This window comes from Ruditapes philippinarum, unplaced genomic scaffold, assembly GCF_026571515.1.
Source record: "Ruditapes philippinarum isolate M1 unplaced genomic scaffold, ASM2657151v2 ctg20497_1_1_1_1, whole genome shotgun sequence".
Classification (NCBI taxonomy): domain Eukaryota; kingdom Metazoa; phylum Mollusca; class Bivalvia; order Venerida; family Veneridae; genus Ruditapes; species Ruditapes philippinarum.
This window is the reverse complement of record NW_026865499.1, coordinates 17656-31583: the sequence shown is the minus strand read 5'-3', so window position 1 is coordinate 31583 and position 13928 is coordinate 17656. Positions and strand designations below refer to the sequence as shown.

Genomic DNA, 13928 nt, shown 5'->3' with positions numbered 1-13928 from the left:
GGTATACAAATCATAATTGTATAGGAACTGTCTTTGGTTTACAAATTATACTTCCGTGGCCGAGTGGTTAAGGTCGTTGACTTCAAACCACTTGCCACTAACCGCTGTGGGTTTGAATCTCGACAGGGACTTTGGATTCTTTAATGTGAGGAAGCTATCCAGCTAGCTTACGGAACGTCGGTGGTTCTACTCAGGTGCCCGTTCGTGCCTGAAATAATGCAAGGAAGGACACCTGAGGTCTTCGGCCACCAGTAAAGCTGGAACGTCGTGTAATGACCTGTACTGTGTCGATGTGACGTAAAACCTAATCTAACAAACAAAAAAAATCATACTAATACAAATGGAAAGACGAAGAAATTTGTGACATAATAACAGAGGTTAAAGAAAAATATACATAGTATATTTACATTTGTAATTATCTATATGGTAAATCTTTAAACCTAACACAAAACAGAAGAATGTTAAATTCAAATTCAACAGTTTTTAGTACTGTACATAATTTGTGTAACCTGTTTTTTTTCTTTTCTTTTTTTTTTTGCTGTGTTTTTATGTCTTCCGGTCTCAGCAGTATACCAGAGTTAATAGCATTTCATACAATATGCATGATAGATATAGTGCTAAAACGGTTTGCATGCACTTTTGTCTACTTAAATGTGCATCTCAACGTGCGATTCAAGATTTTTTTTCCTTAAAAATGATTTATCACATGTATCACATTTATAAAGTTTCTCTTTTTTATGCCTTCTCGTATGTTTTTTCATCTCACGACTGTTGGAGCACTGGCAGATGCAATATTTGCATTTATATATAATTTTGTTAGTATGGATATTCATATGCCTATGTCGGCTTTGACGACCCTTAAAAGATCGATCCTTCACGTCAGTGTGTATTGTCATATGTTTTTTAAGAGAACTGCTATGAGAAAATGAATGGTGACATATTTCACATTTATGATTCTTCTCACCAGTGTGTATTGTCATATGTTGTTTAAGATTACTTCTCTGAGAAAATGAACTATGACAGATTTCACATTTATGATTCTTCTCACCAGTGTGTATTGTCATATGTTTTTTAAGCTCTGCATTCCGAGAAAATGAATTATGACATATTTCACATGTATGATTCTTCTCACCAGTATGAATTGTCATATGTTGTTTAAGATTACTGCTCTGAGAAAATAAACGATTGCATATTTTACATTCATGATTCTTCTCACCAGTGTGTATTGTCATATGTTGTTTAAGATTACTGCTCTGAGAAAATGAACTATGAAAGATTTCACATTTATGATTCTTCTCACCAGTATGATTCTTCTCACCAGTGTGTATTGTCATATGTTTTTTAAGATCTCCACTTCGAGAAAATGAATTATGGCATATTTCACATTTATGATTCTTCTCACCAGTGTGTATTGTCATATGTTGTTTTAGAGAACTGCTATGAGAAAATGAATGATGACCTATTTCATATTTATGATTCTTCTCGCCATATTTATGATTCTTCTCGCCAGTGTGTATTGTCATATGTTGCTTAAGATTACCTCTTTGAGAAAATGAATGATGACATATTTCACATTCATGATTCTTCTCGCCAGTGTGTATTGTCATGTGTCTTTTTAGCTTACTGTTGTTAGAAAATGAACTATGACAGATTTCACATTTATGATTCTTCTCACCAGTGTGTTTTGTCATATGTTCTTTAAGACCATTGCTCTGAGAAAATGAACTATGACAGATTGTACATTTATGATTCCTCTCACCAGTGTGTATTGTCATATGTTGGTTAAGATTACTTCTATAAGAAAATGAACGATGACATATTTCACATTTATGGCCCTTCTTACCAGTGTGTACTATCATATGTGTTTTAAGATTACTTCTCTGAGAAAATGAACGATGACATATTTCACATTTATGATTCTTCTCACCAGTGTGTATTGTCATATGTTTTTTAAGATCTCCTCTTCGAGAAAATGAACGTAGACATACTTCACACTTATGATTCTTCTCACCTGTGTGTATTGTCAGATGTTGTTTAAGATTACTGCTATTAGAAAATGAAGTATGACATATTTCACATTTATGATTCTTCTCACCAGTGTGTATTTTCATATGTCTTTTAAGATTACTACCATCAGTAAATGAACGATGACATATTTCACATCCATGATTCATCTCACCAGTGTGTATTGTCATATGTCTTTTAAGATCCCAACTGTGAGAAAATGAACTATGACATACTTGACATTTATGATTCTTCTCACCAGTGTGTATTTTCATATGTCTTTTAAGATTACTACCATAAGTAAATGAACGATGACATATTTCACATCCATGATTCTTCTCACCAGTGTGCATTATCATATTATGTTTCTTAAGACTACTACTGTGAGAAAATGAACGGTGGCATATTGCACATTGATAAGTTCTCTCACCAGTGTGTATTTTCATATGTCTTTTAAGATCCCCACTGCGAGAAAATGAACGGTGACAAAGTTCACATTTATAACTCTTCTCACCAGTATGTGTTTGCATGTGCGTTTCAAGATTACTTCTGTGCAAAGTGGAAATATTCACAATTTTCACATTCATAATTTTTCACGAATGTATATATTCATGTGCTTTTTAAGATTGCCTTTGTGCCAAGTTGAATATTCACATTCATGATTCTTATCATCAGTGTGTATTGTTCTATGTGTTTTAGGACAACTAGTTTGCGATTGTCATATGTATTTTCAGACTACTGTTATCCGCAAGTAAGCATCTGAAATTTTCCTCAGTAGTCAACATTGTTATATATACTTGAAGATTGAATCTAAAAGAAAATGATTTAAAACACACTGACACACAGTATTGACAAGTGTATTTTGAGGTTACTAATTTTCTACAATGATTAATAAAATAATTTCTTCATAACTGTGAGTTCCCATTTTCCAATACAGGAATATTCACTAATAAAACTGTAACTCACTGGTTTGTAAAAATGATGTTTTAGTGCACTTAGAAAATTCAGGAAGGAAAATAAATGATCACAATTTCCAAAGCAATAGTTTTCTAACAAGACTGGTTTCACACATGCTTCTACAAATCACAACATATTTCTCCACACACACATATTGTATCTGTACCGCTGCTCAACAGTGTTTTTGTTGTTGTTGATGCTTTTCTGCTAGTGCCACATGGTTGTCACTGTTTTAAAATAAAGAAAGGAAGAAGCAACTGTTAGTAAACATTTGTTGAAATATATTTACTTAGTGAAAAAATCTGTTTATCCTTTCGAAACATTAAAGCTGCATTTAATAAATTTCATGAAAACAGAAATAGTGGCATTTTATCAATAAATTGGTTTTCTTATCAACTCTAGATCTTATTTTGGTGTCAAGACAACTAACCATAAAAATCTAAAACCTCATTGTGGCGAAATCGGAAGTACAATTTCCATTTGCTAGGAAACTTCGTCTTCTGATCATCTATACGTCAATATCATTCAAAACAACAAACATTGCTATAAGTAGCAGTCATAATTAAACGGTATATTTCCACATTGTAACGGATGTTTTCATACAAATTTAATCTTTTTTAGGAGATATTTACTAATTCACCGTGAAGCTTAAACAGTCAGTGTTTGCACAAAAAAAAATCATACAATGGTATTTTCTGTGTAATAATAGATTAAGTAATAATCCCTACCAAATGATTGTGATTCTTATAAGTCAAATAAAGAGTTATCTCTCTTTTATATCATTCATAATAAATATACATATATGAGTTAATTTGACAGATAATACCCCTTGGCTTTCCAAATAAACACATCATTATTAAAATACATCTATAGCTCTTTATACATCTCCTATCATAAAAATCACAAATTTTAATAAACTGTTTCTTTTTAATAAACTGTCCTGTAAGATATCGTGAATCGATATTGTTACAGGCTATGACTAATATTATGGCTGGTCTGAAAATGACCACCATCAATCGTCAAAATGTCAACAACAAGACAAAGAGCAAACTCTTAGTTTTATCATTTTTTCTGTCTGTTTATGTCATATATTATGCCCAATAAACAAACTAACATTACAAGAAATATCTCTATTATTTTGCTAGAAATGTGATTTTTATGTCATAAGCCTGATCGGGCATTTGCATCAGCTTGTTTAAAGCAGGGACATATAATATACATTTTAACGTTTCTGTTTAAAGAACGGGAAAGATTATATTCAATAATATACATCATGACTTACTGCAGTGATTCAGATTGGATAATCAGACAATTTCTTTTATCTCTAGATAAGAAATGTACATATTGTGGACTGGTATTCTGCTGACCCTTTCAGGGTATCAAGCTTATTGCCAAATGACAAATATAATACACTGAGAGTTCAATACAGTTCATTTATGTAATTCGATTGTATTGTTCGCATTGCTCACGTGAAAACTGAAAAGATAAAAACTCAGTAATTCGAAAATCTAGCTAAACGCAGTTCTCCGGTACTTTTTGTATACATACAACTCTGGGGAATCCACCTAAAGGGCATACATGTAGTAACAATATGTATGTTTTTGGTATTTATTTGTATAAAACTAAAGTGTACTGTAAAGAAACAATTATTTCTTTGTAAGAAAATAATTAAATATCACTGTATGAATAATTCAATACAAAATCAAAGCACTGCAAGCACTGAGGTATACATTGCTTGACATCAAGACCATGTGATTTTAATCTACTGAACTCAATAGAAGTCATCTTCTGGTTACAATCAATTTCGAACACAAATCTAGGCTTATTTCTTCTCAAGTTATTAATAGGACAGGAAAGAGGTGTTGTTCCTACAGACTAGTGCTGTGTTTTTTCAAGGCAAGACTATATGGTTTGCGAAATTGATGAGCAATACAGAAATCAGTTTGCAAAGACCGGTTTATTATCTGCAGTATACAATGCTGAAATAGTAAAATAGAGTCTTCAGTGTTCTTATCTATTACTTTAAAAACAAGACCAACATGTGGGTTTGTAGTCTACAAAAATGTGGTATTGAATCATTCAGCAAGACTTAAAAGTTAGGTGAACATTTTTGTTTACATGCAAAAACGCATTCACTGGAAAAAATGCACTCCATAGTGCAATTATTGATTCAAAATAAAAGCATTTGTACTTGACAAAATTTAGGCATCAAAGCCCTAAGCTCTAGCCTTGTACATTCTTAAATTTTTACTACAAGTACATTACGAAAATTAATGACTCCCCCCACCCCCAATCCTCCCACAAGGCAAATTTTATCCCAGGGCTAAAATTAAAACAATCTTGGTAGAGGTCGACTACACAATGCTTCATGCCAAATATCTTACCTCTAGTCTTTGTCAATTCAGAGGGGAAATACTGTTTAAGTCTTTTTTCTATACATGTATATACATTTAAGGAAATCCTAAGACACCATGGTGCCTGTTAAACCTTGTACCTTCAGACAAGATTTTTTTTTAAGTTTTTTACTATATACATACCATATAATGAAAACCCAAAAAGACTCCTTGGCAGAGCCATTTTGACCCCAGGGCTATAATTTGAACAATAGTGATAGAGGTTTATTACACACGTAAAGGTTTCATGACAAATATCAAACATCTAGCCTTTGTCAATCCAGAGGAGAATATTTTTTAAGTTTTTTTTTCTATACATGTTTATACATTTAAGGAAAACCTATGACACCCTGCATGGTGCTATTTCACTAGGGGCAACATTTGAACAACTTTGGTAAAGGACGTACTTATGATATTATTTACCAAGTATCTAAGCTCTAAGCCTTAAACCTTCTGATAAAAAGATTTTTAAAAAAGTTTTTGCTATATACATATAAGGAAAACCTTAATATATGACCCCAGGGGTGAGGCTAATTTTGACCCTTGGGCTGTAACGTGAATAATCTTGGTAGAGGTTAACTACCAAATGTTTCATGACAAATATCTAACCTCTAGTCTTTGTCTTTGAGAAGATTTTAAGTTTTAACTACATACATATCAGGAAAATCTATGAACCCTAGTGCAGGGCTAATTTGACACCCAGGGTATAATGTGAAAATCTTGTGAATGTCTACCAGACAATGCCTTTTGCAAAATATCTATGCTCTAGGCCTCATTTAAGTCTTTGAACAACTTTGGAAGCCCTTTACTCATGGAACAACCCTGTCAAGTTTGGTTGAAATTGGACAAGATGTTTTCAAAAGATGTTAACTATATAATGTATAAAACACACACACATGCACGCATGCATGCACACACACACACACAAAAAAAAAGGGGAATCGCTATATGCCAACACAGCATCTACATGCATCAGACCAGCAGTCCAACACATTTTCAAAAAATAAAATGACAATTACATTGTTGATGTGTTGAAAGCCTTGTGAAATTTAATAAAATTAAGCTTTATAATATCTAGAATAAACTTTCATTTTTTCATTCCTAACTGTAAAACAAACAATATGAGGTATGGTACATGTTAAGGTCAACCAAGTGGATCTCATTGGAGCTAGGTGGAGAGGAGTGTGGGAATCCAAAGATTAGTAAATCATGTTTGCTTACTGAGTTCATCAGAAAGTATTTAAGCACTAAGTTGAAATTTATATGGCATAATGCACTTTATGTGTGTTAATATGCTATATATCAAAATTAAATACTCTGTATCTTTTTTTTTTGTTAACTATAAACTTAAAGAATTAATAAATTTCTTTTATATAATCTATGAATTCAGTTTATAGTATCTTTTTTGGTTTGACTTTTATCACAGTCTGTGCTTTTTTGTGATATCATATACTATTGTTTCCAGCACCTTTACTCCAAGTAAGCAAATGAAGTAATTGAAGACCAGGAACTTAGGAACTTCCTTTCTAAGTGGGGGATCTGAACATCACTGTCTGTCCTGTCCACCATGTCTCGATATCGGATTTGTCAATGTCTTGGTACAGACCACCCTGTCTCATGGTCTGCAAGGTCCTGCATGTATGGCCAGCTGGGACTGTTTAATGTCACCGAGGAGAACTCCATATAGTTTTTTGACAATCAATAAATATTTTACAATCCAATAGGAAAAAATTCATGTAGTATCTTTTTTAGCAAAATCCTTTCAAGCTATCATCATCGTGTACAATAAAACTTACTGGTAAGGAGTTAATTAAGGGCTTCTCCCCCAATACAAAAAAGGTCAAATTAAGAAGTAGTACTGTTACAATGCCTTATCAAAAATAAAGTCACATGCATATATAGACAATAACTAAATATTTAACAATATTGATTTAATACAAATAAATCATTAATATATGCAGTCCAGCCAATAATGAGCTGAAAATATTTATCAATATCAAAGAGTGAGAAAATGAAATGCAGCCTGACTAAAACTCAAACCAGAGACACTCAGAATACCATACCTCAGAACTACCAAAAAACCCAGAACCCTTGGAATACCATACAGCAGCTCTACAGCTTAAATATTTTCAGTCTCATAGTTCTATGCATTGACATAATCCACAGCATATTGAAATGTTTCCTTTTTCATTGGCACACTTAAGTAACAAAGTGAATTGACTTATGACTCAGTTATGAACCATCATAAACATATATTGAACCCTAAAAGTAACAGGGTGAAAATATCACAGGGTGAGAAATATGTGCAGTTTGACCGGAATCAAACCTGAATCAGAATATTATACATGTATGTGGGCTGTACTGACTCACTCAGCTGAGCTATCTAGCTGCTGGCAATGTCAATAATCTATTACACATGGGCATAGAAGTCAAAGAAATATTCATTGATAATGACCCATTATTTAAAGTAAATCATATTAGAAACATCCCTTGAAAATGATATTTTTTCATTTTTGACCCACAGTTATTACCACTACCTCCTAATGGGCCTAAGTAAACTGAGCCTGCAGAATTTTATAATTTTGCTGTCTGTCAGACATGGCAATTTCTTATGGGTTTCATCTTTATCTCCATTTGAAGGGATGTAACTCATGACTTTACTAAATAGTTTGTTCTTATCTGTCTATCTTAGCCATTACAGACTATTCTAGCTGTATATAAACATAAAAAATATTTTATATTAACAAACAAAACATAATAAGATGAAAAATTTACCAGTTGGACAAATTCATCAAATGGATGGAGGTCCAGGAATGATGAATATGGATAGAAATATTTTTTTTTTGACTGGCTTTATGTAACCTTCTAGTTATCCTTGTGGCAAGGAATTTATAATTATTCAGTTAAACCTGGTTTTTCAGTTAAGATTTCATCATAAAAAGATCTTCAGGACTCTAAATAAAATTCATATTTGTGGTATCAGGGGAAATTAAATTACTATTTGTGCTAAATCTGATCATAAACATCAATCTAAATATTTAGAATGTACCTGTGTTGAGTATCATATTTCACTCTTCACTTTGGTTTATCCCAGGTCAACCCTCTTTTTTTACTACTGGCTTTAATTTAACTGCCCATGCAATCATAAGCTCATATAATAAATGATATATGGCTAATAATTTTACCTTATATATATATCAATAGTCTAAGGAGTTATGTAAAAAAATGTTAAGGGTGGCTCAGTCTGACTGAGTGATTGGATTGTAAATAACTTATTTCAAAATATATTTCTGGACTCAACATGCTTTCAAAACGGGCAGCACGAAATACCCAAATACACCCAAATATACCCAAATATTGCCTAAATATACCCAAATATTGTCCAATTATACTAAAAATAAATGTTTTATACTAAAAAAAGTGCTGTTTTTATCATGAATACAATATACACTTTCACTAAGATATAATCAAACATACCCAAATATACATTTTCCTATCATTGTGTTTTGAACCAAGATACAGCACAGGTGCTTAAAATAAACTTTTTAAAGTTTTATATAAATGGGCTATATACTATAATAAGATATATTATATATCTTTTATATACATATATAGACCGTTTATGTAAAATATTTGATTATGTGACTAGCGCCTGTGAGATACAGTTGACTTCTATATGTACTCCATTAAAGCTATTTTTTAATATAATGGACATTCTTCTTCTATATGATATGAAATTTCAACAAAATTACACCTTAGAAATGTAAGTGTTAAGACAACAAATATCTTATCTTGAATTAAAATTGCATTCATAAAGAAGCGATATTGTAGATAAGCAAATGTCACAACTTTATATTTTCTTACAACATCTTAACTGCCCATTTCAACGGAATGAATAAAAGTTATAGCAGGCTAAGTCATATTATTTTATAAATATTTATTTATTTCTCAATATAATCTATATTTTATACAAACAAAAATAAATATTGCTATATTTGGGAATATTTGGGTGTATTTGGGTATTTCGTGCCGCCGTTCAAAACTCTGTAAGAAAACTGTCAAATGATGAATAATTATCTGGATTTGTTACCCAAAATCTGTGTGATTCTAGCACTTCATTTTTTCTAGGATTACAATAGCTTTCTATTTTGTCAAATAATTTTTTCACTTTCAGTTTATGTTCTGCATTTGCCCATGTAAATTGATAACTAAATAGGTCCAGCACACAGGCGCTAGTCACATATAATCAAATATTTTACATAATCGGTCTATATATATCTTTATATACATATATAGACCGATTATGTAAAATATTTGATTATGTTACTAGCGCCTGTGGTCCAGCATAGTGTAATAGGATATTTACTTGTATCTTTTCATCTTTCTCAGCATTTCCAATGGCAGTCAACACTGGTAAAGTAAATTTCCATTGGCGCTTCCATTTGATAAAGTTATGTGATATGTTACCATTTCAACATCTAAATGTCCAGGGGGTCTAAACATATCTGCCATGATTGTCAGTTCGAATAATACCGATAACGAAGGCTAAATTCGAATAATATTGAGTACAAATCCTTAGTTCGAATAATATTGAGTACGAATCTTCCCCTTCCCGAAAATGGCTTTTGGACGATATATTTCACTAAAGTGGCAGAAATACTTCACACTGCAGGTGTGAAACAAATAATTGCATACTCCTCTGATGCCACCACCTTGATAGGGTTCTATTATATGCAATTATATGACAATTCGTCAGAACGTTAACTTTAATCCATTCATACAGACGCTTACAATGTTACATAACACTAAATAAGACATATATATCTGTATATGCTCGTTTTCTAAAACAGTTTGAAATAGAAAAAGTATGCAAGTCTATATTTAAAAGTAAATAAGGTTTATTAAACAGATTTAATATTAATTTTGGGTGTTGGACATATTTTTATACAGAGTCTGTCGTAATTCATTCATTCTTGCACGCGCATGCGTCGATAGGAAGTTTGAAGCGTAGGTTTACACAATGCTTTTATGAATGAAATAGAAATTTTCATATTTTTTGCTTTCATGTTTAGAAAATGTTTATTTGAACTGAAAGTGCATAGTTTTGAACTTTCAAAGCTTATTGACCACTTTGCAAACAGTATATTAATAAAAAGTGATCTTAATGTGACAATCCTGCAAAATGAGGATCTACTTTTATCGAGGTTTCATCCAAAGGTGGATGTTGTTCAGCAAAACACGTTAGGTGTACTAAATCTGAAATACAGCTATAACTCTGTATACATTGCAAGCAATGTATACAAAAAAAGTAAATACAAAGGTTTCTGCAGAAAATATCTCTATTTAGTATGGCAGATGCAACAACCAGGGGCGTAACTAGGCGTACTCCTGTACGCCCGTGCGTACAAATCAATCCTGTATTCCGAAAACTCACATGCGCTAAAAGTTCTAAAAAAGTGATAAAAACAGAGGGGGTAGTGTGGTCGGGCAACATATATTCATATAGGCCTACTAAATTTATTAACATTATATAAAAAATTCATAACATATACAGTATTTAACAAATAATGCATGGCCTTGAGGGCAATATGCAAGTTTACAGACGGATTGGTCAGACTGAGGAAGGTATATGGCCCGAAGCGCAGCTGAGGGACATATACGTTCCGAATCTAAATCCTTTCATCCCTTTTGTTGCTGACATTTTTACTATAATTTACTTTCAAATAATAATTTATTTGTTCAGTGTGTGAAATATTTCAAACCCTAGTCGGAATAATTATTTTCAAGCAATACAGCAAAAAAAAATCATGCTCTTCTTTTGTTATTCAATTTTTGTTAATCAAATTAAGCAGGCAAAAATTGTTTTTCCAAAACCCTTTACCCTTTATTTCCCACATTGGCCCCTTTGTGTTCTCTATTGGTTTTGGTAGGGTGCTTTCTGGGTACCCTGTTTGTGTGGCTATATTGTGTAGGGAGGTTGCGTTCTGCCAACGTCGCCTTGTATGTTTGATTTATTTCTCATTTTTTAATGAGAAAACATGTAACAAATTCTCAAAGTTAGGAGATTTTAAAATATCTTTGCGTGTACTTTTTGATATATTAGCGGCGATGTCTATACGCCGTATAAGAGGGGAAAATAGCCAATTTTCTGCTATAATATACGGTTAACGCACGTTTTTCCGTGTTATAACGTCTGCAGAGTCCCGAGGAACGGTAGTAGTATTTGGATAAATACTGTTCAAGCACAAGGATTAAATGTATGTGTTTTGTACTTAATATATATCATGAATCTGTTTTAATATTTTATGCTATAATAGCGTCAACGTACATTTATTTGGTGTTATAAAGTCTTCAGAATCCCTCGGAACGGTTGGAGCCCTCGTCCTACAGGACTCTGGCACCAACCGTTCCTCAGACTCTGCAGACGTTATAACTCGGAAAAAAACGTGCGTGAACCCTATATTAAAAAAGTAATGAAACATTTAACAGGCCAAAACATTCACTGAACTTAGTCACAATTTCACAATATTATCATTCTTAATACAGTAAACTTCACTTATAGCGAACACGGTTATAGCGAACTTTCGGTTATAGGGAACAATTTATTTTGGCCCGAATTTTGCCCTTCTTTATTTAATATAAAAAATATGGTTATAGTGAACACGGTTATAAGGAATTATCGCTTATAAGGAACTCATTTCTTAGTCCCAATCTAGTTAAAAGTACAGGAAATTATACTTTTATAACGAACTCCAAAATATTGGCTTTTCGTTTTCATTGGCACGGATTAAAACTCGTTACAAGTATGAACTTCAATACATCTATTAAAATGAATTTGTATAGCTTTCTATTTAGGATATTTTTAGCATGAGCTCTTTTCACCAAGATAAAACGGTTATTTATTTATTTTCGTCAATAGTTTTGCTCGAGTAAAATAATTATAATAATTTATAATCGGTTTTCAACATAATCACGCTTCTTGCAATCTGCAATGTACGCTTGATTTAAATGAAAAGAAATCTTTATCTTCCATCAGTAAAAGTCACCCTTAAATTATAATAGAAGATATTCAAAATCTTGTTTATTCTCAATCATGGAAAGAAAACGAAAAGACAGCCGTAGACAACTTTGCATAACAACAAAACAGACGTCTAGTGTTTGTTTTTGTTTGTTTATTTATTCATTTATTTTTAGTTTAAAATTTATTGAATACGGGAGATTTTTTGCTAAAACATCATTTTGAAGGTCGCAAAATAACAAATTTGTGCTGCAAAATATCAATTATAAATATAAGAAAAGTTTTATGGTATATACAGTATACGTATTTTACATATTTTAAAATTTATAAAAAGAGTTTGAAATCATCACCAATATGTTGTCAATATAGCCTATAGATAGTCACGAAATGCCAGGATATCACTCCTTTTTTACAAAAATTTTCTCGGGGGAGCATGCCCCCCAACCCCCCAAGTTAAGGAGTACATAGCAAAATAGCTCAGTTACGCCCCTGACAACGACTGTTTTAATTCTACTGAAAAAACTTTTTGTTGGAAAATATGCCATAGAAAGTACAGGAACATTAATGATTTTCAAACACAATAAGTTTTATCACCATAAACGGTAAAATAATGGTATATAAAAATGGAAATATCACATAATAGGCCCGAAGGGATATGTACTTCATTAGGTTTAATTCCCCAGAGCTAAATCCGTAACGTACCTGAAAACGTGTTTAGCTAGGTTTCGGTAAAGTTCAATACACTCGAATTCTGAGACAAAAAAAATCAAACAAAAAGCAGCAATACAATACTTTACAGACAAATGTTATCAAAAGATAATAAAATAGGCAACAATTCTGTATTACAAACCTCCTTGCCAATATTTAAGACTAAAAACTCTTCTTTTCCCAAATCGTTACAAATGGTGCAAAATTTTCAAAGGGAGTCAATCACGTCTAACTAAATATGATTCATACATAATCGATTCGTACCGAAACCACAACAACGGCATCAACAGCGACTATAAAGTTATGGAAGCCAGGGTTGAGAGTGGTTTCGTCGAACTACCTGTAATATTATTCCGTGGGTGAACTTATCTTATATGTTACACATTAATTAATGAAGCCTTTAAATATGAAATCATTTTTCTTATTAATTTATTATGTCAAACTTATTATGTCAAACTATACTGTACTGTATATGCTAAAAAAGGAACAATATTATTAATCGGAATAAAATCGACATATATATACAAAGAAAAATAGAATATGTAAGGGAAAGAATTAACTTAAACTATGAATTTTATAATCTAAATATAGATATATATATATACAAAAACAAGACAGAGAAAAAAACATATAAAAATATTAATCCAAAAATACAAAATCAGAAAAAAAAGTACCATGATTTAGTACACGTAATAAAATAACTCATCTTTTTAAATACTTTATTCATCTCTATATAAAGAATTGACACATGCTTAATATTAAGATGATACACCACGAATTTTACGTAATAAACAACAACAACAATCTGTCTTTATTCTTTATTTATCACTCTATATAAAACTTAAAAA

The 13928-nt window shown here is 31.8% G+C and overlaps 1 protein-coding gene across 1 annotated transcript; it reads right to left on the bottom strand.

Moving 5' to 3' along the window:
- Positions 1-1492: 1492 nt before the first annotated feature.
- Positions 1493-13322, bottom strand: LOC132729387 (zinc finger protein 226-like; the record flags this gene model as incomplete). Its single annotated transcript, XM_060715149.1, has 2 exons — positions 13223-13322; positions 1493-3188 (listed from the first exon to the last, which is right to left on the bottom strand). A coding segment is annotated over exon 2 (1099 nt), but the record flags the coding sequence as incomplete, so codon positions are not given.
- Between the last annotated feature and the right edge of the window lie 606 nt (positions 13323-13928).